At 40.2% G+C, this 25,612-nt stretch overlaps 3 protein-coding genes across 4 annotated transcripts; 2 read left to right on the top strand and 1 right to left on the bottom strand.

The window, feature by feature from the left end:
• The first annotated feature begins 628 nt into the window (after positions 1 to 628).
• nr4a1 (nuclear receptor subfamily 4, group A, member 1) lies at positions 629 to 6,945 on the top strand. 2 transcript variants are annotated; one of them, XM_027025833.3, is made up of 7 exons: positions 629 to 1,121; positions 2,375 to 3,065; positions 3,445 to 3,574; positions 3,794 to 3,951; positions 4,131 to 4,333; positions 4,760 to 4,938; positions 5,271 to 6,945. In XM_027025833.3, exons 2-7 carry the CDS (start codon positions 2,382 to 2,384, stop codon positions 5,525 to 5,527), a joined length of 1,611 nt encoding a protein of 536 aa, XP_026881634.2. In that variant the 5' UTR covers positions 629 to 1,121; positions 2,375 to 2,381; the 3' UTR covers positions 5,528 to 6,945. The 2 variants fall into 2 exon arrangements, with proteins under 2 accessions (XP_026881634.2, XP_026881633.2); XM_027025832.3 differs by having other exon boundaries at positions 630 to 1,121; positions 2,284 to 3,065.
• Positions 6,946 to 13,236: 6,291 nt separating this feature from the next.
• On the top strand, positions 13,237 to 14,052 carry rprm3 (reprimo, TP53 dependent G2 arrest mediator homolog 3). Its single transcript, XM_027025831.3, is given in 2 exon segments — positions 13,237 to 13,723; positions 13,725 to 14,052. Coding segments are annotated over 2 exon segments (306 nt in total). The 5' UTR covers positions 13,237 to 13,520; the 3' UTR covers positions 13,828 to 14,052.
• A 5,358-nt stretch (positions 14,053 to 19,410) lies between these two features.
• gtsf1 (gametocyte specific factor 1) lies at positions 19,411 to 20,815 on the bottom strand. The gene is made up of 6 exons (XM_027025836.3): positions 20,728 to 20,815; positions 20,432 to 20,541; positions 20,171 to 20,300; positions 19,953 to 20,033; positions 19,803 to 19,866; positions 19,411 to 19,571 (listed from the first exon to the last, which is right to left on the bottom strand). The coding sequence occupies exons 1-6, from the start codon at positions 20,813 to 20,815 to the stop codon at positions 19,496 to 19,498; spliced, it is 549 nt and encodes a 182-aa protein (XP_026881637.1). The 3' UTR covers positions 19,411 to 19,495.
• Positions 20,816 to 25,612: the final 4,797 nt, after the last annotated feature.

Genomic DNA, 25,612 nt, shown 5'->3' with positions numbered 1-25,612 from the left:
CAGCATTGTACAGTGTGTTGACTGTGAAGGGTCCTTGGGTACTAAGAAAGCCGCCATATAAGTGTAACTTCATATCATAACATGATTTATTCTTGCTTGAGTTTAGCAGCTATACCGCATACGGCATAGAATTCAATGTTTACGATGCATGTACCCGAACTTAGAGCAATGCCAACTTAGCAGATAGAAATGTCATAGAAAATCTCAATTATGCAGAGTCTTTAATGCTTTTCAAAGCACTGACAACTATCCACCAGGTATCTTCTCTCACGTACAGAGCGGACAGAACGTGACCCACTATAGATCTACATAAAAGTGGCTTTCTAATTATAACGTTTTCTGGATAGTGTTAAAAAATGAATTACCTCGATTATTTCGATTTTAATTTGCTACTTGCAAGTAGAGAGAGGAAAAACTCAAATGAACCACAAGGCTACGACAGTTCTGTCTGCACACTCTATGTGCAGACCTGTATTCGCTATATGTATATACATATACGCTATACACTATATACATACACATACATAGATCGATATATAATAGGCCTACGACGCTATTTAATTAATGAAAACCATTAAAAATAGATAGATGGATACTTTATATTTGCTATATTTCATATTTATCATCAATATATTCATGTTTATATGTACCTTTTCGTATTTTTTTAGAATATGAAGGTAAAGTAAGCGCTTTACAAGGTCCATAAAGGGATTTTACGTTATTGTTTCCTTATCACTTAGTTATTTGTATCTTCCCCTTAACTATTTTTAACCAAATTCAGTGAGTTACCCGGTGGTTGTGCAGCTATATTTAGAACAATAAACGTTTGCGTCAATGGAATCCCGCGTGTGCGTCATGCCGTCTGACATAAAGTTGTCTGATTGGTTGGCGTCCGGAAATATTCGCAAAAGTTCTCCGCCCCTGCATGGCCATATTTGCGAGTGGAACGCCTTGGGAGGATGCACCTCTGACGTCACGGCAAAACTGTCCTAGTAATATATAAGTGCCTGGAGAAACGTGAGAAAACGGCTTGTTGCGACTGAAGACATTATAGATGGTGGTGACCTACTATTTGGAATACGGGCATTCCAAAAAAGTCAAAAGGAATAATTAATAATCAGGTAGGTTAATATTTTAATTCTGACTGTAGTTCGAACTTTTCTGTAATGTGTAAGACTGGTCTTCTTGCGCACGGGTTTAAATCTCTTAGGGTAGAAATCAGGTCAAATCAGTGAGATACTCCAGTTACCTGGGAGCAAATCTTTAAATAACATGATATAAAGAACCATTCTTAGTTTTGATGGCGGTCTAAGGTGTGTTTTGGTGCTATACTATAGTGAAGAAAACGTGCAATCGATTTTTATCACATCTGAATATAGACTTTATAAGCTATTTAGTCCTTACAGTCGTGATGAAACGATGAGATGCATTTATAAAAGACAAAGGAAGTGTAAATATTCTTCGCCTGTGAGGGTTTCACAGTTCAGTAGTAGCGGGAGGGGGTTTGCAGTAGAAGCGCTCTGCTGCAACAGGTGCTGCACGATCGGTGTTGGCTAGTGGTTACTGCAACCTGCAGACCTTCGGCGACTACATCCTATCGTCTGTGTGAATCCGAAAAAATGGCTCACATAGTAGTATGTGATTTGTTCGTCCGTGCTTATTTATAGCTCGTCGCACTGGTTGTTAGTGATTAAAAGCTTGAGTTAAGGAACAGAAGGCAGGGCAACAAGCCTGGATGTCCCTACCTGCATCGGGTGAGAAGTATTATTCTAATTCGATTTTTCTAAATCAATCACGCTTTAACCTAAATAAAACATTCTAATGTAAATGCTCCAGAATATCTAGCCTTCTTGGAACTCTTATAGCTACAGATTCTGGAGATCCCAACAAGCTAAAACTGTGAGAGATGGGATTACCCAATAAGAGAGTGATATTTTTTCTGCTTTGCATCTCTTAGTTGGTAAGACAGTCCATTCGATCTATGTTACCTATGTCATTTATGACCTCTTTAGCTCAGGCACATGTATATGTGAAAGTCAGCACTGGAGTCTAGAGTCTTTACTTCGAAGTTATGCAGACACATGTGAATAGTATAACTAGGCATTGCTCTGGAAAACCGCTCTCCAGACTTTTAGAGAAACTCCTCTCAGCCAGCTAGAAGTATTTAAGGTGGTTTGTGGGTCACAAAAGCACCCATGGGTATGAGATGGGTTTCCTGACTAGCCAGACATGAGGCACAGCTTTGCGTTGCTGAAAGCCAGCTGCTGTGCTTCTGTTCTGCAGAAATGACCTGTGTTCAAAGTCAACATGGAGTCCAGTCCTATGAGAGCACCCTCCTCAGCCCTGAGTTTCTGAACCCCGACTTCACCTCCAGGTTGGACATGGACGTGGGTGACCAGCGAGACCAGTTTTCTGCCCCCTCCCTTCCAAGCATTACCTCTCTGGTCGGAGGTTATGGGGGCGAGTTCGATACCTACTCCTGCCAGATCTCCGCCGCCACTGCCTCACCTGGCACAGGCGTCCACCAAGGAACTTCAGCCTTCAGTCCAGAAGACCTCCAGGTTTATGGATACTACCCTGGCACATTCACCCTGAGCTATGTGGACGAGGCACAGGTCACATCGAGTGGCCCCGACTGCTACGGCAGCCCTGCCTCGGCACCTTCGCCCTCCACTCCCAGCTTCCAGCCCATACCCACCTGGGACGGAGCCTTCGGATCCTGCTCGCCAGAGCCGGCCTGTTGGGCTGCGGAGAAGACACCACTCTCCCAGACATCTTCCTTCTTCACGTTTGGCCCAGTGACGGGGGATGAGCTGTCTCAACTGCGGCACCTGCCACCCCACCTCTCTGACCAGGACCCCTTCTCTCTGGGCCAGTCAGGCAGCTTCGCTCCACTCAGCTTGGATCAGAGCAGCGCGGACGCCTCAGCCCCGCGCGATGCCCCGGCGTCTCCCAAAGCCAGGAGCCCCACAGGAAGTGAAGGCTGCTGTGCAGTGTGCGGGGACAGCGCCTCCTGCCAGCACTATGGGGTGCGCACATGTGAGGGTTGCAAGGGTTTCTTTAAGGTGAGTGTAGAGTCTTCCCTCCATTGTAATTCACTGTGCCCCCAAGAAGAACTACATACTGGATACTAGATAAATGTAATAGTTGACACAGCATTGTTGTTATAGTGTAGTGCGGAGAGTGGTAGCTCAGTGGTTAAGGTACTTGACTTATAATTGGAAGGTTGTGAGTTCAAGTCCCACCACTGTTGGGGCCCTGAGCAAAACCCCTAACCCTAAATTGCTCAAGATGTGTTCAGTCATAATTGTAAGTCACTTTGGACAAAATTGTCAGGTGTATGTATCCTGTTATTAACGTTTGATCTGCTCAGTTCATTGATTCAGTGGGTGTACTTGGGCCATTGCAGCCTAAGTTGAAAAAGCTCCTATTTATATTTTTCAGCGAACGGTACAGAAAAATGCCAAGTATGTGTGTCTAGCCAATAGAGACTGTCCAGTGGACAAACGGCGGAGGAACAGGTGTCAGTTCTGCCGCTTTCAGAAATGCCTAGCAGTAGGGATGGTGAAAGAAGGTGAGCAGTTATCTTTCGCACATAACACATGACTATCCCATTGTGTTTGTAATTAAAATAAATTTGGTTATGGAAAAAAAAGAATTACTTCAATAATAAAACAAAAACATACTTGATGACTCGCCATCTTATTATAAAGCTCAAAAAAACAAGGTCGTGTGATTTATTGCAGACAATATTTATTTTTTATTCGTATTTTTATTTCTTGTGATTTTGCAGTTGTCAGAACAGACAGCCTAAAGGGCAGGAGGGGCCGTCTTCCTTCCAAACCAAAACCTGCTCAAGAATCTGGATCCTCTCCTGCAAACATCATTGCCTCTCTGATGACAGCACATATTGACTCAAACCCATCTACTGGAAATCTAGACTATTCAAAGGTGAGCCCAGCACTTTTGATTGGGTCAGACAGACACATGTGACCTATGCCATACTCAGGTAGCATGCCTGAGACTAATTTATTAACACTTTGCTTTGTTATTTTAATGACTGTATATTTACATGCTTAAGTTCCAAATTTCAAATGTTTTGCTGGATTTTTCCCCTATGCTCTGTCCAGTATCAGGAAACAGTGACTAGCCTGTCTGAAAAAGAGGATGCCAGTGACATTCAGCAGTTTTATGACCTGCTGACAGGATCGATGAGTGTGATCAGAAAGTGGGCAGAGAGCATCCCAGGATTCACCTCCTTCTGTAAGGAGGACCAAGATTTGCTATTCGAGTCAGCCTTTGTTGAGCTCTTTATTCTGCGGCTAGCTCACAGGTAGGCTGCAGATTTATTCCTATGTGCATTCACCAGGCCTCAGCCTCTGGGTTAGGCACACCTGCTTTTTTGGAGTATTCTGCATGTGTACCTTTACAGGCTGTAGCTCATCAAATGGCATCACCTATTCATTAGCCACTCTGTGGACCACTCAGCACTGGCCTCACCTCCTCTGCTGACTGGTTGTTGTTTAGCTGGCAGGCCCTTCTGAAACTGATAAAGGGCTAGAGGATGGCTAACAAACAGGTGGGCTACAGTGTCTAACTGCACAGCTATAAGGTGTTCCTAAAAAAGTGGCTGGTGGGATAACTGTATTGTTGAAAGCAGTATCGCCTTCCGCTTGAAAACTGATTAATCAAATGTAGTTTTTAAACTATTTCCACCTGAAGAGTTTTTAACAAACTTATTTCTTTATGTTTATTTAAGGTCAAACCCAGAGACGGGTAAGCTGATCTTCTGCAATGGGGTGGTCCTGCACCGCATGCAGTGCGCACGGGGATTTGGTGACTGGATCGACTCCATCATGCAGTTCTCCCAGAATTTACATCGCCTCGACCTCGATGTGGCTTCCTTCTGCTGCCTGGCCACTCTTGTCATCATTACAGGTACTTTGTTCGTAATGTGTGGAGCTTAAGTGAAAGGCCCATAAAATCCTCTAAAAGTAATTACATGAGTTTTAGACTTAAAAGTAAGTTTTTATGTATTAACATACATTACTACTAACGTCCATACACACAATACTTCATGATACATGGTAAAAAAAAAAGTAAAAACATTCATACAGTATAAGTATTATACAGTATAAGTATAGGTATGTGTGGAATAAGTGCATAAAACATGCCCAAACTTCTGATTGAATATCATTTTTACAGACCTTTTGAACATGGGTTATGATCCTAAAAGTTCAAACCAAAATGCTGACTTATTTTTCCCGCAGATCGGCACGGCCTGAAGGAGCCCAAACGCGTGGAGGACTTCCAGAGCTGCCTGATCCCATGCCTGAAGGAGCACGTGGCGGCTAGCAGCTCGGAACTTGTGCGTCCCGGCTGCCTGTCACGCCTCCTGGGGAAACTCCCGGAGCTCCGGACACTCTGCACCCAAGGCCTGCAGCGCATCTTCTACCTTAAACTAGAAAACCTGGTCCCGCCCCCACCTATTGTGGATAAGATCTTCATGGACACGTTGCCTTTCTGAAGGGGAAAAGAGAAATCACCAGGGGTGTGGGTGGTGTGGGGGTCGGGGGTCAGCATGTCACATGAGCAAAAGACGTGTTTATGTGAGTTTGACGAAAGACTCGGAGTAGATGTGTACAAGCACTCGAGGGTTCCAGTTAAAGGACTCTTAGGTCTGCTGTTCTCCACTTTCTCGGAATAAATGTAATGGACGATAATGGCGTACCACCACCACCTTCTCACCAGCGGGCCTGGATCTCTTTCTCACATCGTCACACAATCGGAAGGAGTTAAATGGTCTTGAACACTCAGGAAGATCTTACAGGATTGCAAAGTGGTGGTTTGGCAACTCTGCTTTTTCAGCCTTTTTTGGAATTGTGACTTTTTGCTTTCTGACTTATCTACTATAGTCATCACTTTGTGTGGGTGACAACACTCACAGTACATGGTGTCAGAACGGCTTAGCCGGAAGAGCAGTCATACACAGATCTTCACACTTAAACAGTATTAAAACTTTGTATATTCCAGGCATGTGTGCATACGTGTCAATTACATCAATAGAACTCATTGGTGCTTAAAAAACATACCTGTGGTTTATTAGAAGCTGAAGAGGCCATGGACCAAACCAACACTGTTTACTTGGATGCACAAATTTACAAATCAAAGCCTTAACCATCCTTAACTTAAAACAATGCCTGAGTAAAAAAAGCTAAAAATCATTTAAAATAATCAGCATTTATTGGCAATAATGCATTGGCTGCATGGTGAAGGGTGAATACGATCGAGTACTGCATTCCACGTTGCTGTAGGTTCATATTTACAGGTCAGATGTGTCACCCAGAGACAAAAGGAAAGTAGGAGACCTCTGACCTTCGATTGCTTAGCAATACACCGGCCATTTAGGCTTTAGTGCCTGGGGTAGAAGGGAAGGGGTGGGGCACTAGGTGTTGCCCCATAAATGTCATGCTTACATAACATGACTAAGTGGGGTTGGTACACAGGCCTGCATCTCTGTGATAAGTGGCGCATGTTGAGAGTGCAGGTATGGAATAGGTTACGTTAGTGACTATACATTTCCTTCTAATGGTTTCTGGACATCTGAGGTTAATGTCTGATATACTTCTTGAAAGCCAGTGCAGGTACTTTACAAACAGTCTTTTACAAGCATTCATTTCTCTGACCGATTATTATACCGAGTATTATCATTGACTGATTAATTTGTTTAGTGTGCCAACCAGACTTTGAGGTATACAAATTTGTATGTACTGTATTATTGAGATAGCTAAATATTTTTTTGTTTGCATAATGTAATAGTGAGAAAGTTTGGGCATTATGGTTTTCTTTCCTTTTTTTGATATAATATTTTTGATATTCTTAGACATTGTTTCTCTTCATTATGATTGTTGTTGAGCACTATGTATAAAAAATGATGAACAATCAGTATGATGCAATTCATTCTCTTTACCCTGCCCACAAATAATTCAACGGTGCTCTCCTCTCTTAAGGACACACTTCTATAACCACTGTCCTTCTGGCATTCAGATACAGATGAGATTAGAAGCAAGTGTGCTGACATGCTGAAGACAGTCTCCTGACCAAATAAAAGTCCAAATCTAGCACTTATGATAAATATTCTACATTTTTTCATGCAGTGCCTTGCATTTCATATAGCTGACATAAAAGTGGCTTCATCCTGGTCGTTTTTCAGGTGAAGCAACCAATCGGAGCTGGACCCATCGAAGTCAAGGGCGGCAATATTACACAGTCAGCACACAATCAAACCCCAGATGTGTTCGGTAAAAATCAGTGCTCTTCTGCTACTTTCATTATAGTGTTTAGGATCATGGAGTGGACCCTGTGTGTGTGTGATTATCAAATTTTATTCACATGATATAATATGCCTTTTGCTCACTTGAATCATGATTAGCAGTGAATATCAAAGAGACATGGGTGATAATATATGCCTTGATAAGCCTTACTCACATGCCATGTTTTTGTGATTCACACAAAAGTGATCTCTTTCCATTTGATAGGAAATGATTCAGTGAGAGAAATGAGTTTGTTGCGGTTGTTGGGACGAGGCTGATCAGTGTTGCTTGCTTCACCCTCTGCAAGGCCGTCGGGTAGGACACGCCTCTTCTCAGGTTTCTCCACAGGATTTCATCACCAAGTCGCATGCCTCGAATTTGGGCCATGAGGGCTTGTCCCTGGGACACACCTTCTAACCAGGGGAAATGTACAACCCACAGAGGCAGGCAGTCACATGCTGGGTTTCACCTTGCATAGACTAGTTGCTGCGTTTGACCATTAAAAAAAACTACAAAACGCAAGCAGATTATTTCTAACCAGACTCCTGTGGTGTCTGACCTAGTCATGCTATGCAGCATGGGGTGACTGGTGTCACATATCCCCTCAGGAACACAAATTTCTGTGGCCTAATTTTGGGCCACTGTAATTTGCACCCATGACACTACACCTGATTGGGAGGGGTTGTGCTTGTCCATGTATGCTGTGAATGTCAATCTATAAAGGAACTACAGCAGAGGGTCCGGGGGGGGGGGGGGGGCATATGGCAGGGGTCTCTGGAGGGCCCCTCAATGTCACAAGGGCTGCTGGGAGTTGAAACTGCAAACTGCGTATGTACATTACTCAGAACAGTGATGTGTTGATTAAAGTGATACGGAGAAAATACAGACATACAGAAACGTGCAGAGGAAGTCATATCCTTAAGTGTTTTTGCTACTGTATAGACTGCTTTGTGACTGCAACAAATAGAAATGAGACACTGCTTCTGCATGTCAGTTTCACTCTATTTCTATAACAGCTTGTCATTTATTATATAAAAAATAATTAATTAATCTTAGGTGTATTTAAAAGAAGATAGATAGATAGATAGATAGATAGATATTAAAAATTGTAGCGAAATACACAAAGTTTCCAAAGAAACATTTTGGACAGAGGCTCTTCATCAGCTGTGCAAGCAAAGGATGTATATATGTTTATACAACCACTGAATGGCCACTTTATTAGAGACAACCGTCTAGTAGCATGTTGGACCTACTTTGGCCTCCAGAACCACAGCATTCAACATTGATGTATTTATACAGATACTACGAGTGATTTGCATGAATTGCAACTGAAGTTTGTCCACTGTATCCATTGTGTCGTTAACAATATGTGCATAAACATATTTTAACTTTTCATTTTCTTTTTTGCACACCAAAATATGCCACCAAAAGATTTGCAAGTTTGTATTAAATCTAAAAATTTGTAGTTAAAGTTTAAACTAAAATAATATTGCTCTGATAAAAACTGTGGAAATGAAGTTGTTGTGTATTCAGCTTCATGTTCTTTTCTAAGTGGTTTAAATGCTAGTGTCAATTAGCATTTTATTGTTTTCTGTGTACCTCATATAGAATTTAACATATGGGGTCAACATTCAAATCAGTACTGTTCCCCTCTTGCAGACACTCCTCTCACTTATCACTGCAATACTTTATAGCATTTTGCAGCTGCACTTATCCAGAGTGACTTACATAGTTGTCACTGTGATAGAATGTGTGTTCCTTGGGAACCGAACCCATGGTGGTGGTGCTGAAGGCATCGTACTGTACTTGCTCTACCAGGTGAACTGTGCACCATTTTCACGCTGGAAGCTTTTTCGTGTTATAGTACAAAATCAAACATCAACAAAAACATCACCTAATACACTCTGGCTCTATAGCCATCTAAAATACCCCATCATCTGAGAATTCATGCCTGCCATAAGAAAAAACGTGATTTAGTGTCACCTCCAAGACAGAGCACTTGAGTATTTATATTGAACCAGTGTGAAAATATAAACATCAAATAAAAATCATATGGGGTCTGTTATTAACATTTGTCACTGAAACCGAGAGCCTATTTCACTGTATGAGCAAACATGATGATGTAAGAGGCTAAAGCATCCAGTCTCACAGATACGCTCATGCTTTTGTAAATAAGAATCAGTGCGAGTTTTCACCCTCTGCTCCGAGGCAGGGGGCAGTGGGAAAGTAAATCCTGTGGTGGGTATTTATAGCTCATCTTTGTGATTCAGAAACTTGATCAGCTGCTCTTTCAAAACACTGGAGAGCAACTTTGACAGGGAAAGATGTTCATGGCCATGCTGAAATGTATGCTTCAGAGGTGCTTCATTCTTCTCAAGGAGAATCCAGAGGACTGCCATCAAACAAGTAATAAAGCAGTAGTGATACCTCAGCAAAATTAAACCACATCAACCCTCAGGTCTCCATAAAGGCTGTACTATAAAAATTTATGTAAACCTGTTGAGAAACTGGACCTTTGCCCCTTACAGCCACACTCGCGAAACAAAAGCTGTAAAATAAAGATAGTATTGCTATTAATAACAAAAAGCACATGCAACAGATTCAGTGTAAACAACACATAAATGAACACTGAATGTCAATGCAAATTTTATACGTAAAGGAAACACAAGTTCACTGTTCTTATTTTCTGTGTCACTGATCTATATCTTCATGCTAAACCCCCAGATTGTTGAACATTGAGGCCTTTTATGAATTTTCTGTCTGGTGAAGCAACCTAATAAGAGCATCTGAAGGGTATCTGAAGGGCATGGCAGTAGTCGATTAAAGGATACCACAGCTCATCTAGAAGGATGTAACTGGATAAAGTCACTATCACTCCAAAAATAAACCCATGTCTTGTATGTCTGGTTCACACTGTGCCGGGCAGTCTCACTGAAAAGCAAAAGCTCACACATTGCATGCAGCCCACAAACAGGACTTGCCCTCTGAAGAGGGATGAAATTACAGCGGAAGCCTCTTCTCACCCACTCCCAGGGGAACTTCCCGCACACCCTCTCAGGACATGAGAGGCTGGGCATGTGGGGATAAAATGCGAGAGTGGCAGGACGGCCCTGGGCTTTGGCCGTGGGCCTGAAACAAGCTCAAAGCTTCGCCAGAGGGTTGTCTAAGGTCTCAACAGTCACACTCTGGCAGAACCTACCCACACACCAGGTGCTGCCCATGTGATTATCTTAACAGCTCACTGACTGCACCAAGGCAAAAGGGACTTTCTGCATCTCAACTGAGTTGCTTATTCATTGATATATTAAGTATTAATTAACACACACAAACACGCCACCCCCTCCCCCAAACACACACACAGAAAAACCTATTCAGTTTGACCCCTTCAAAGCTACATTATCTAATCTTTAGATAACATGAAATACATTTAAACCTATTTGAATCTTATTAATGCAAAGTTATTTATGCAAATAGTTTAGCATTTCCATCTTTGTGGCAAAGACTGCATGGAAGTGCAGGTAAAATCCCTCATAAGGACAATCTGACGCTTTGTTTTTTTTTATTTGACACAAATTCTCTGGTCATGTTTTATGCACTGACCTGTAAAATTGCCTACTCATTATATATCATAATTTATATCATTTTTTTTACCTTTACCTTTTTTATTTGTCATAACTTTACTGGAAGTGTAGCTTCAAACCACCAAACCACCATATTGGCACAGGAATGAGGAAAAGCAGTCTGATGGGTATTCCCATACATGCTTTCTGCTATAATATTAATGTTGTTAAACTGACTTAAAATGAGTAGAATGACATGCCATTGCCCAGACTGGACAGAAGAGAGCTAAAGATATAGATAGATACATAGGGTAGGTAGAGAGAGAGAAATGATAACGCAGTACAAAAACTATAGAGATAGATGATGGCTGTCTTCCTACAGAGCTGAAGGCGTTCCTCTTTGAGCAGAGCATCTCCAGCTACGGTTATGACTGCTCCCTGTTCCTCCTTCAGTTCCCTCTCAAACAATCGCACCATTCACACTAGAGCAGATGATAAAGAAGCATAATGCAGCTTCTGGGCATGAGAACACCACAAGACAGAGGCCCCCTTGAGCTGCGCCACAGTCACAAGAATGAGAAAATTCTTGATGCATGGCTACAAAATCTGGCAGTGACGTTTACAATTACGCACAGAAGCGGCTCAATATCCACCACCCCAGCCCATGCACACCCTCCTCAAGCACACGACCACGAAGAAACATGCCCGCTTCCTTTGTTCTTTAGCTATGGAGGAACAGCTTAAAATTTGGGCCATAGAAATTATCCAGACATTTATAGAAAACACCTTCAGTACTGGAATCGTGGAGAGCCTAATGGCCGAACAGCAGTGGAACAAGACATGGTTTGGCCTAAAAAAGACATCAATGCACCTTATGAAGGGTCTTAAGCTTTGGACCAGGGTTAAAAGTGAAACCTATGTGGAGACTAGACAGTTAACATGCTACCACACCTATAAATGTGTGTCTGAGAAACCAGTGCTGCTTCAATCTCTCACTCCAAATGTGCCCTGAATCAAAACACAATCATCACATCAAAAGCGTATTTACATAAAAATAAGGTATGAAAATATGTCCATATATTAAAAACGAACAACATGCTGTGTGCATTTTCAGTGATCCAATGCATTTTAAGGATATTTCGTTTTTTTGTCTATTGTGTCATCTAATGGCAAGGAAGCAAAGAAAATGCCGCTGTAACAACAAACTCATTTCCTTTTATTTCCATTTTTAAAGGAAGTTGACAGACCATAGAATGGGACCTTCTAAACCCACAAAAACACCACATAAATATTGGTTAGTGAATTTAATTACATAGAGCCCCTAATTTATTTAATAAGTACTTCTACTTCTATTTTGCATTGAAACCTGTTCTGCATGGTGTGCCTATTCTAAAAGTTCAAAACAACAATACCAGTCATCTCATATCTTTCTGTTATCGTGGAAACAGTCAAATGAACGCACACTCATCGACACGCACATAGTTACACACACGCACGCTTAAAGCTTAGCACCAAGGGAGCACATGAACTTTAGACTGCGCTCTGGGGGCTTTTGACTTGCGGCTATTAAATACCGCTGAGATGGGCGGGCCTCCGCACTGCCCCGCCTTCAGGGCCACGCCTCCCACATCAGCTTCTGTTTTTAAAAATATCCTCCCCACGCATGAAATCGGTAATTCCACTTAGACATGGCGGACGATGCGCTGGCAAGCTTCTTCACCCTTGGGATTGTCGCAGGGCTTGGCAACCGCAGCTAACAGTGTCTCTTGCCTTGGCGTGGCAAATCAGAGAGGAACAGGATCGTGAGAGGGGCACAGCGCCACCTGCTGACGCAAAAATAGAGAACAACAAATTCCGAATTTAAATGTTTTTTAAATAAAAGCTTTTTATTGAGTTATAGGCAGTTCATTAAGATTAGCTGTTTCAAACTGGAATAACAGCGTTAGTGACGAAAAACATTTTTAATTACCTCTTTATTAAAGCATAAATATATTTATTCTTTAAGAAAATGTTAATGTAAATGTAAAGAAATTCCAAGCTATTGTTATAAGATTTAAGAGTTCAATTACTAACCCATTATGAGCCAGTATTAATTTGTTTGTTGTTTATAATTGGGTTGTTTGTTTTTGTTGGTTTTAGAGTTGTGAATTTAGAGTTTTTGTAGTTTTTCACACCTAAATTCATAAAATGTACCCGTTAATGTTTAAAACAAGACAGCTTTAAAACTATAAAATAAGTATGGCTAATTTGAGCAGACAAATTCAACAGGTGTCAGCGGGGTAATACTGATAGTGCCGTAAATGACTCAATACTGCCATCCAACGGTCATAAGCGGCCCGAACCCTCCACAGTTACCCCTCCGATTTTTGTGAGACCGTTCCCTCATTTGCCTCCGCCTCTACGTGCTGTTCAGTACGCGCTGAAAACCCGGAGAGCGCATTTCTCAGCATCCCCATATTAGACACATCGGACGCAACGGCTACTGAAGAGATCCTGAACGTCAACACACACGAAAGGACAAATTTAGACACTCGAACTAGGCAGTTGTTGACTGCCCGTTATAAATAAGTGGCAGTATAGCTGCTTTCGCAAATTTGCTAACTTCACCGAGGCACCAACTTGTTTTGTCGCAAGGAGCCAAGACAGAATGAATGCCTCTCAGGGATTATTTAATCGGACTCTGACTTCGGCAAGACTTTCGTTGGACAGCGCAAGAGGATGCTGCAGCATCTCTGCCCCACCTATCACCAGCGACGGCTTTGGTGCGTCCTTTATGGACGACCGAGAACAATTTATCATGCACCTGGTGTAAATAACTGTACTTTGTGTCTTGTTGACTGTCATTTTCGGGATTTTTTCTTGGTTGTAGTCTTCTAATTAAGTCGGAAAGTCTGATACATTTAGTACAGGACCGCAGACCGTCGAAAGAGGTGGAAATCATGACTGCTGTGTAAATTTGTTGTTTAGCTTGTGTCGTGCGTTCAAACCAGAAATGATTTTAATAGGATTAATAGAGATTTGTAGATTATTCATTTTAAATTATTTTTATGGAGGAAACGCACATTTTCTTCCATGGACACTCCTCCCAATCTTAGCACTCCATAACAAAGCATGTTGAAATAATTTTGTGTATAATAAATCTCAGTGAAACAGACCGTTTCTGGAAGTTTTTGCTATTTTTATTTCAAATGTAAGCGAATTTCCACGTTGGTTATCAGGTAGGCCACTGCTAATGAGAGCGCAGGAAGTTTTCTAAACACTTAAAACGGAAAGAGACGTTTTACGATCAATTATTTTGTTCCTGTTTATGCTAAAATAAATCTTTAAAAAAAAAAAAAAAAAAAAACCCCACACATTTCATTATTAATATCAACGTGAGCCTTGAGCACTAGAGCTAAACCTACTTTGTGTGTGTGTGTGTATCAAATGTATTTTAAAACAATTTGGAAAAACTTTGTATGGGAGCCAATCAACCTGTGATATTTCAGTGGCTACTACAAAGGAACTGTACATATACTAAACCTGCATACGTATAGTTGCTAGCCCATATCTTAGAAAGCAACTATTTTGTACGGTGCACACGTGATTCCCCCCCTCCAAATTTCCATTCAGTAGATCCCCATCACATTATAACGTTCTGCTCACTTGCCAAGACTTTAGTAATTACTCGTCCTTACTGCAAACGCACATATATGAGATGACTGGACATAATTTAAATTACCTTCGAGTTCATCAGCTCTTTGGAGCTTGATAGAGTTGAGAATGCAGATGCTAAAAAGGCAAGCGTTGTGCCAGGATGCAGAGACTTTGATATCCAGTCATTTAATTTTACAGCCAGTTAAAAGGTTAAAGATGGCAATATTTTGCATCAAGTGTTTTGTTACTTGACTAAAGGCAGACGTAATTTGATGCAATATTACAATGTTAAACTTGATCATCTAGATTGATTTAATATTAATATTTTTGATTTGACCTTAAAATATTAAAAGGTAATTGTACTAAATTAAACTTAAGTAAAAGTTAATGGATGACTGATAGGGAAATGTTGTTTTCTCCAACTTGTGTGAAGAAAGTACACGTAAAATACATTTGCATTTGAGTGAGTCTTATTTGGCATCCCACAAACAAGCAAGCAAAATAAACACTTAAATAATCAAAATGTAATGCAAATGAATTACATAATGTACATTTAAATCCACAGCTGTCAGATTATAAATATACACAGGGACTGAGGAGGGGGAGGAGGTGGTAGATATACACATCAGATTCAGTAGGAGGGTAACTCTTATTCCAGAGGAGTAAAACTTTCAGTCTTTAAACAGTGTAAGTAATTGTGGAAGGTAAAGCCATAACCCAGAAGGATATACAGCAGTGGTGTACTTCTATCCACTACTTTTCAGTTAATTGTTGTAGCAGAATCCATGGATTTTGTGACCTTGTGTAATATCTGGGTGTAGTAGATATGATTTTCCATAGCTCACCCTGCACATATCCTGAAAAGAATGATCTGATCTGATGTGCCAGAAGTCTTATATAAGCAGATTAAAATAGCCGATAGTGAAGATATATGTAATTAAAGGCAAAGGACAATATCCAAAGTAGATTACAGCTCCATGCAATATGACTGAACTCAATCCAAGCATATGCATAAAAATATCACAATTTAAGTTTACAATATAGCATTAGTTTTTTCCACATTTTTCAAAAGTCCAAGCTTCACATTTTCAATTCCAATTATACCCAACAGGTAACCTAATGTACATGGGCACAGCTGGCAGCAACCCCTTAAATTATTAACAAGAAAACCAAACCAAAAGAAGGCATCAGATCTCTACAGAAGGTAATTATATTGTATTAAGGAATCAGTTACTATTTTTAATTTTTAATGCAGGCCTGCGAAGACATGAGTCAAAAACAATAACGCTCTCCACAGCAGAACTTTCTGTTCACACCAATCTCTTTTCAGAGGCCTTAGGCCACAATTCTTTGGTCCCCCCTCAAGTGGACACTGGTCCCTGAAAGTGCAGGTCAAACACTCCAGTCAGATTTTGTTTTTTCTGTTGCTAAAAACATTAGCCATGTGACTCCGTCACCAGGCACAGGTGTGCACATAAATCAGTCCCCTGGTGGGGTCGCATAAGATTGTCACAGGATGTGGCTCAGTTTGTTTTGTTTTTTTTGTTTTGTTTTTTTATATTGTTATGGCTTTAACATTTTAACGAACAGTTATGCAGTTCCACTTTGGATTAATATCTTTCTTTAAACTTAAGCATGTCAAGTATCGTAAAACCATAACACCACACTGAAATGCTGTGTGTGAATACGAGCAGGCAGCAACATTGACAAGAGTCCTCCTTATGCATTATTAAGGATGTCCCTCAGGCCTTAAGTGTCCCCCACCTTAAGGATACTCGTCCTGCATTATTAAATTGGTATTTGTGATGACAAATGGCTTACTTTAAATGAGCCACAATGTTTAATTGTTCAAGTCTGAAATGATTCGATTACATAATCACATGACCAACAGCAGATATACCGTCTTGGCACTAAAAAAGGGGTGCCCTTAGAGATCGGAGATTAAACAGAATTATACCTTGCTACATTCAGAGAGGACAAGACAGCAGACAAAAAAGACCACTCAGGCCTGCAGCTGCACTTCTTCCTTTATTCTTACCCCAGTGAACTCACACCACCAATTTGGTTTGTGAATTTGAACTCTGTAGGGACCTGTCTGTGCGTGCATGCATGCACGCATTCCCCTCTTGCGCTTTTCCTCCCAAGAACCTTCGTCATGAACTCCATGGTTGGGAACAACAGTTGCAAATGCTGCTCCAATAGCAGTAACCCTTTGTGCCTCCTCTGCAGTGGTGTGAGGAACAGGAAGTGACAGAGCACTTCACATGCTCTTCCTTCTGTTTGGCACAGGCCAGCAATTCTAAAACATGACTGACAGCAAAAGACATTCTAAGCCCAGCCAGCCACACCATAGCACATACTCAGTGGTTGGCCAACAGACAAAACATTGCATAACTAGACCTCAATGAGAACAGACATCCTGAGCTGTTGCAATAACATTTCCTGTGTCCCCATGAATATCTTTGTGCAGGTGGCAATAGGTTAGTGGCAGAAGAGTGCATGTTTGTGGTGGTATATCAGACAAGCGATTAAAATTAACATCGTCTTTTTTGCCATTGTTTTTCTCCACCCACGACCCAATATAATGAGACCAAAATATGCATTACAAAAGCCTATACATTTAAGAATTTCTAACAGCACTTCTTGGCTGGTAAAATATGTGGAGGCTAGGACCCCCACTAGGCACATAAAATGTGACATTTGCAAATTGCTATTAAACTTTAAAAATGTTATCCTAAAACACTATGGATCAGTAAACCAGAAATCAAACAAAGTCCTTCCTCCCAGCTAGAGGCATAAGTAGAAATGACTGACTAAACATTTTTTAGTACAAAGTGCTTGTTGGAAAGATAACTGAATAGCTTCGCCACCCCACCCAACCCACCAATGCACAACTAGGTCAAGTTACTGCAAGCATGAGCTTCAGTGTAGTTTTGAGGAGAAAAGGTGATCTGCACAATTAAGCTCCTACATCCCGAATGCATAAAACGGTAGGGATTTAAACTAATATTGTGTCCTCTCTGAGCAAACTTGCATTGTCAGGGCACAGACTCGGTCTACATTTCATTGACACATACCATGCAGGTACCTGATTGACAGTGATTTCAGATGACATGTGGATCTGTAGAATTTAGAACTTAAAGTACACGCACGCATACACCCATACACCCCATGACAAGCACGTAATGGTGACGTTTTTCGCATTATTGCTTGAATTAATTAATTGCCAGTGACCATTTCCATTGTCTCCAGTGCATTTTCTCTCTACTCACATCCTCTACAAGGAGACCAGCACATCACTATCACAAGCCCACTGTAGCACAGAGGACAAACATCTCTCAAAAGAATAATGAATGCAGCTCCTTGTCCTCCTTAGCATATAAATTGAACAAAAGTACGTTATGAAGGGTTTTTTTTTGGGGGGGGGGCAGTTCAAGTAGTACATTTCTTAAAAGGAATGATTGTGTAGATACGAGCCTACACAAGGACCAAATTTTAAAAAGTAAAGAAGAAAAAAAATGGAGTTTAAAGCATCTGCCAAAGCACAAAGTGGAGCATTTTTAATGATCTGAAAAATTAGATACAATTTACACTTTGTAAATAATGTGGAACAACTGTTCATAATACATTTTTCCCTTATGCACCAATTCGGTGGGGAACATCAAAGGGAAAAAACAAAAACAAAACAAAGATAACACCCCTTACACTGTGTAGTCATGTAACATTAGCAAAATACTTGTAAAGAGACGGACAGCACTGAGGCATAAGCATCTACATTTCACCTAAGCAATATCTAACCGGGTCCAACTATTGTAAGCAGCTGTCTGCATGGGTTAAACAAGGCAGAGATGAAGGCAACCCCATGGCTCTGCCACACCTACTCACCCTCAGTTCACATCAATAGCGATGAGAGCTTCACAGCGAGCCACAGGGGTAAAAGTGCAGAGCGGATAAATCAAGCAGAGCAAGAGTGCCATGTCAATTATGCCTCACTTCAGGAAGACTGAACTCGTGTCGAGTTCATTTCTCAAAGAAAGATCTCAAATCTTTACACCATATGAGCCAGCAATACATACCTGTTGCTGGCGTAGCAGATCTCTCCCATGTCCAACAGCAACAGCAGAGCCAAAGCAGGAAGGTTGGCAAGGATCTACACAGAGCAGGCTACGAGTTGACTACCCAGGCCCTGCAGAAACAGCTCTCCCAAGAGAACAGCCAAAGCACCCTGGACAAGGGACCACACAAATCACGGCATGCAAACGTTTCTGCATTTATTGAAATAAAATTATTCCAGCTTAGTCAAAATGACTTTTCACCACAAGCATTTTACACTACAGCTTAATTGTTGCGTTATTAAGTTTTAAAGAACCATGATGAGATGTAGCTTTAAAATGTAGCACATCCACAAATGCAATCTGTGCAAGCAACTGCATAATCAGTACAAAAGAACTGACAGGAAGATAAAAGGACAAAATCAACAGAGGTTAGGTCCCAGGTCTTGCAAAAACAAATCCATAAATGTTAAAGTTAAGAAACATGTTTACAAAAGGTTTTTAAAAAACCACTACTCCAAATATGGTCACAGACTTTAAAAGAAATGTCAAACTTTTGATGTTACAAAGCATGCAACATGAATTTGAAACTAAGAATAAAAATGCTTCAGTCATGTTGAAAAAGATGCAGTCTACTGGTGGACAGGAGTCATTTTCTCCCCTTTCCTGTCAAGAGAAGTAAACAAGACAAAAGGTAAACATTCCCTAAATAAAATACTATCACTTCAGACGTTTACCTAAAATGAAGGCAACAATTAGTTCAACATCTTCAGCCAATTGCTGCAACCTAGTGGAACAGGACAGAAGTTCTTAAATTTGAACACAGTCTATGTGGGTGTCTTTAAGAGTGTAATTACAGAGGTTCTATATGCATTGACCGAACGTGGGACACATAAAATATCACTTCCATTAACCAGATTGGGATTACTTGATTTCAGAACTGTTTCCAAGGGAGCGTCTGAGGTGCACGAAGCCCAGGTGTGAAATGGTTGGTAGTGGAAATCACATGCCTAAGGAATAACAAAAGCACAAACATCTACTGCAACACTGAAAATCACATGGATGGAAGTCAATGCAACAAATCTCTGAACTGCCACGACCAGAAACCTGCAAAATGCTACAATAAGCAAAACAACAACAAAACAATTTCAAACCATGAGCTAAACTCTGGCACAGAACACAATGCTGCATCAAAACCACCCAGAGGACAGACACTTTTGCACCTGCAGATACTGACTCACTTATTCTGGGCAAGCTGATTGGCCGACACTCCCCACACAAATGTTTCAGCTTGCTCATCAGCCTCTGAAACAACCAAATGAACATTCAGCACCTGCGAGTGTGTTAGCCTCAGGTACTGAGACAAACAGATAGTAGTACTGCTCACGAACCTTGATCCCAGTCCTCCTCAATTACAGGTTGTCTCCAGGTACTGACTGGAACTTGAAACTTCTGAAGTATCTCGGTGTGTTCTACAATCCAGCATTATACATGCAGAGGTCAACAGCATGGAGAAAGAAAACTAGAGAACCAGCACTCATTTAGACTTAGCAAATTTTGTGATCAAGACAGTGATAGCCAGAGGTGCAGTTGCATCTAAAAACCTTACCCTCCTCAACACCAACACATCGCTGTCTGTCCTCGCAGTTTTCAATGTGATGGGACAGCTCGTACCTGGGCATTAGGTGCTTGGCATTGAAGGGGCAGGTCTTAAGTTCACTTGCTAGTTTGGGATGATTCTGAAAGGGGGATAAAAGAGGAACCAATGAAACATTCTAATAAAATATTTTGAAACATCTTAAACAATAATTTGACAGACTTAAGTTACTAGTTACTCAACCCACTGGTAGGTTGGCAAACTAGCACTAACCTTCCGGCATTTGAGAAGATGAAATGGGAAACGACAGGCCCGAATCTGATGGTTTTTGTCGTAAGGGCACTGTAGCAATTTGTTGGGATCACTGGGATCATCTGATTTTCCTGCAAGAGTGTAAGAACGTGCAGCAAATGTCTTTCATGCAACTTAACCATTTCCTACAATCTCGTGCTTGCTCATCATAAAAGGACAGTCTGCCGCTACTGAGCGGACGCGGTCTCGCAAACAAAGTTAAACACAGAAAAACTCTTTCAACATACTTTCAGAGTTGGATATTAAAGATACCTCACCTGCATCTTCCTCCCAGCCTCGTTGAAGATCAACTGTTGACTTGACTTTGGAAGCACCGAGGCTTGTTCCAAATTTTATGGTAGACATTTTTCCTGGACTATCGTGTGACTGGCCTTCTGAGCTACCTTTGATGAAACCCAGAACCTACATTTTAGTAATGACGCAAATACTAAAATACCCTTTAAGGCGGTTAAAGATTAAAGAAACGAAAAGTGCTACAATATCGGCGAAAAACGAATTTAGTTAACGCTATTGAGCTCAACTTGGTTAGTCACCACCCCGAACAGTTATCCATCTTAGCCAGCTAGTGCAAACATGCACCAGAACGGCAGTGGACTTTTCAATCGAAGCTTCATAAATCAGATTAATTCAGAACGCAAAAAAAACTGTTTCGCCCAGTTTGAAATTGCTTTACAGCTTCGCTTCGTTCAAATATGTACGAGGCCGCCGTTGCCTTTTTAGACTTGTGTCCACAGGACCTTAAGTGGGTTGGCCCAGATTGACGAGAACCTGTGTGCTAAGCGGGCGTCTGAGGCTATAGGCTCGCTAACGTTAGCTAACTCAAAAGATATAGAAAACGTTCAGGATGTTCAGAATTAGGGTAGGGTATATGGAGTTAATTTTGTTCCAAAATGCCTGGGAAGAGATACATCTTAAAAAGGAATAGTACAACAATGCTCAAAGCGTACAGCTAATAAACTTGAATTCACTTATCAGCACTAAATGCGCAGGTAAATACCTTCGGATTTGCTGAAAAAAAAGCACTTTAATTCAAAACCTAAAAACCTGTTTGACGATGTTATTTTCATTCGAAACTTACTCAACAACGGCCTCCACGTTCGAAACGCTCAGATGCTCGTGAGCTGTTTCACGCCCCGCGCCACAAACCTAAGCGTTCGCGCCAAAACCCATGCAATCAGACGTTTCCCGTTGCGCTTTACTAACCCCACTGAGCGCTGATTGGAGGAGGCTGGCAGAAAGGCAGAGGAACGGTTATCTCCCATTGGTTTACATGCCAGGATGGCGTACGCGTCTCATTGAAGTTAGCGACTTGCTTGTGGATGCTTATTAATGTGGCCGTGTTCATGTATAATTGTTGATAACCGAGCCTCATCATCTTGCTATATAACATAGGATAGCTAAATACATTACTTACTAATTTGGCTACCCGTTGTAACTACTGATTAATACGCCCTGAAAGCCGATATACGTAAGTGACTGCGAGCAACGCTAGCTAAGTAACGCTAGCTAAGCTAACTAGCTGTTAAGGCTCGCTAGTGTTCTGCTTGAATTCAAGATTGCAGCAACTGTAGCTATGAGATGTAGATTGGGTGGGTAATCTAATAGTATAGAATATACGAGTGTAAATCGATTTGAGTTTCTTAATTGCTGCCATCGAAACAATTGCCAGTGTAAACAGATATGGCATTCATGCAATTTCCATTACTATTAAAATGCCTTGCTACTGGAAACGATAAAAACTCAGTTCTAATAGGCCAAATGTGTTCAGCAAAGCGATCAACAAGACTTCTCTTGATTTCTCCAATGTGAAGTTGATTACATATTCATATACATATTTTTCAAGTAATGACGAGGAATGGGTGATGACAATAGATCCTTTCGTACTAGTACTTTAGTAGCAGTGTTAATGTAGCACATCTATAATCTAATATCTGTTAAAGGATTTTTTAGAAAGTGAAGAGTCTTTTTAATATTTGTAGGTAGGATCTGAACAATTGGCTGAAAAACGTCATCCAAAATGAATGTCATTTATGTTGAGCAGGAACAAGCAGATCCAATAGGATTGTTTTCCTTATTAATTTTAGAGAGAATATGTACATACAACGTTTATAGTCACGAGTGACTATAAATGATTGTCATTTCCTGCTCTTGTAGGTCTTTTTTATTCAACATACACATACACAAACAAAACTGGGCTTCCTAGTGAAGTCATAGATGACACCTTTAATCATGATTTACCTGTTCAGAGAGTAGATGCAATATTGTATTTATACACAATACAATAAACGGTATTTCACAGAGATAATTACAAATTAATTAAACAAGTATTTAGCGTTAGATTTCTTATTCATTGAAAACTTTATACAATCAATATAAATAAGAAAGGCTGTTATGAAAACATTGAGGCAGGGATTAAAATTACATAATATTTACCTTGAATCAATAATAAATCAATGATACCTATTTCATTTTTAGTGATATTAGTTTAATGAAAATGTAACACAAATACATTTTAAACTTTGCATTTAGGAATTAACCTAGCTCATACCAGAACAAATTTACATTGGGGCATTTTTAAAAAGTTCTCAATAAATTCTCATTCTGTGTTTCAAAATGATGAGCTATAGTCTATATTCAATCTGAAACTCTCCTTTATAGTCCCTTTAAATCCACTTTATCAAAGGGATCAAATTTTATGTATATTCATAAAATGTCTTCTTTGATTGTATTTTAATACAATATCAATTAAGTATAGAGCAAATCTTACCATATTATGTCAGGAAACATTGAGATTCATGTAGACCTTGAAGGTGTATGAGGATAATTAAACAAGGAACAAACTATTGTATTGGTATATTTGTCATTAATTATATCAGTGCTGCTCAGAAACAAGTCCTTGGATATTGTGTTGTATTATGTGACATGGTGTGGTTTACAAACAAAGACAAACTTGTCAGATATTGATCCTGAATTGTAAGTATTCTGTATCTGAAATCCAGCAGTTGAATTTGACATGAAGTTCATCAGTACTTAAAAAGTGATTATCTGCATTCAGCAGATTAGAACTATTAGAATGTTATCTTGGAACCAGTGCTTTACGAAAGAGATCTATTCTGGTAATTAATGTATTTGTTATTACAAATGTAAAGGTTGTGAGGAAAAAGCTTGTGCCTATATGTTGTGCTTATATATATCCAAGTTGTTAAATTATTTGGAAAAGCTTTTCTGCAAGCAGCAAAAAATATAAGCTGAAAGGGAACAGCCTTGTCTAATACCCCTTAGAAAAAATCTAGCAGATGTCCCACTGGCTAGTTGAGTAGATGTTGTTGCAATCCAGATAAAAGAGTTTTTATAATGGTATAGTACTCTAAAGTTTTAAATAATAAATGCATATTCACCAGTGTCAAAAGCTTTTTAATCATCAATGAAAAGGATTCAACTCATTAATATGATGGCTGTAATGTATAAGGTTAAGCATAAGTTAAATGTTATTACATATGAGGTATATGGGTTTTGGTTGATGCCCCCCCGTTTCTGTCTCAGACTCAGTATCAGAGTTGTGGCTTTCTCATAAGTGTCTGAAAGAAATATAGGCAAAAGAACAAGACCATAAAAAGACTGATGTGTACCATTCTTTTCCATAACCAAATTAAAAGCAGCTTTCATTACAAGTTGCTAAGCAGCAAATCTGCATGTGAACTGTTGTTTTATATCTCTGAATGCTGATCCTGTGTTTTGGTGACCATGGACATTGTTACTTTTGTACCCGTGAAGTTCTATAGCACATGCATGTGTGTTCTATTAGCCGTAATGATAGTACTAACAAGGCTAGCTAGCTAATCAACGCTAGATGGCACTGGCTACCATTGGTTTGTGGTCCAGTAAGTCTCATTAACTTGTGTTTATTAATTAATGAAAGGCTAAATTTAAATGTTTCTAGGTAGGATAATCTATGATAATCTATGATAGTTCTTGTCCATAGTATTTGTATGGGTTTGTGCGCTTCCTGGGGGAAAGAATGATGATGTAGTTAGTTACTGTAATGTAAATTTTATAGTTAATCATTCTTGAACAGTTTGTGCAGTAAGTTAAGATGTTACAGGTGCTTCCTCTCGTCTCTGTGACCCCGACCTTGCCCACTATCTGACCCACCCAGGTTCTTGACGCTGGTGCTGGGAAGTTCGGGGCAGCAAAACAAAACAACTCCTAGTAGGGAGGAGATCCTTTTTCTCACTGCTTTGGATGAACAGTATAAAGGTGGGCTGAGAGAGTCTCCCTCTATCTTACACACGGCAAGTGCTTACTTCTTACAGACGCTTGCGTCAGGCTGAATCTGAACAATCTTTATTTTTCTGTTTTTTATCCTTGCCTCCGAGTCAATTCATAGCACAGCAATTTCTGCAATCATATTGTTTGTCTAACCTGTCCAGGAAGATTTCCGGCCACTTTACTCATTTGCAGATTCCAATCAGTTTGGTTACTTATTCACAGTTTTTCATTTGGTGGCTGAAGTTGGTTCCTTATTTGTAAATGGAGGGTTCATAGATTTTCTGCATATTTTGTTTTACAGAGATAGATGAACTAAATGGCGATGTGATCATAAATTTGCTAAGAATTTATTCTGTGTCGCATCCTGATATTGCGAATATAAATGAGAATTTTTTTTTTTTTTTTTTAAATTTGGGATAAATTTTGATTAATTCAATAGTTGGTTCAAAACTAACAGAGAACATGACACATTCAGTGATAGTACACAAATTAATCAAAAATATCAGATCAGGTTTGAAAGTTTATATAACTACAGGCCAGACAAATTATACTTTTTCAATGGGGAATAAGTCTCTGTGAAGATAATTTGATTTTAGTCTGGCCCATTGTGATATACATCACAAGTGGCAATGTGCCACATTGTGTACACAGGTAAATGAATACAAAGGGGCATGTTACCTTTGAACAATGGTGCATACAGGGAAGTGGATTACAGGGGCGAATTTTGGAGCCATACTGATGGCCTTAGACAAATAACAACCCATATACCCATGTGTACCATTGTTTAATGTTCCATGATGTCAGTTAGTTTTAAGGTGTGAAAAAATCTTGGACCAGGCTAAAACCAGGTTTTTCTTACAAGGTATTAGGCCT

This window comes from Electrophorus electricus, chromosome 24, assembly GCF_041902795.1.
Source record: "Electrophorus electricus isolate QZ-2024a chromosome 24, ASM4190279v1, whole genome shotgun sequence".
In the NCBI taxonomy this organism is placed as follows: Eukaryota; Metazoa; Chordata; class Actinopteri; order Gymnotiformes; family Gymnotidae; genus Electrophorus; species Electrophorus electricus.
This window is presented reverse-complemented; position numbering and strand designations above follow the sequence as displayed.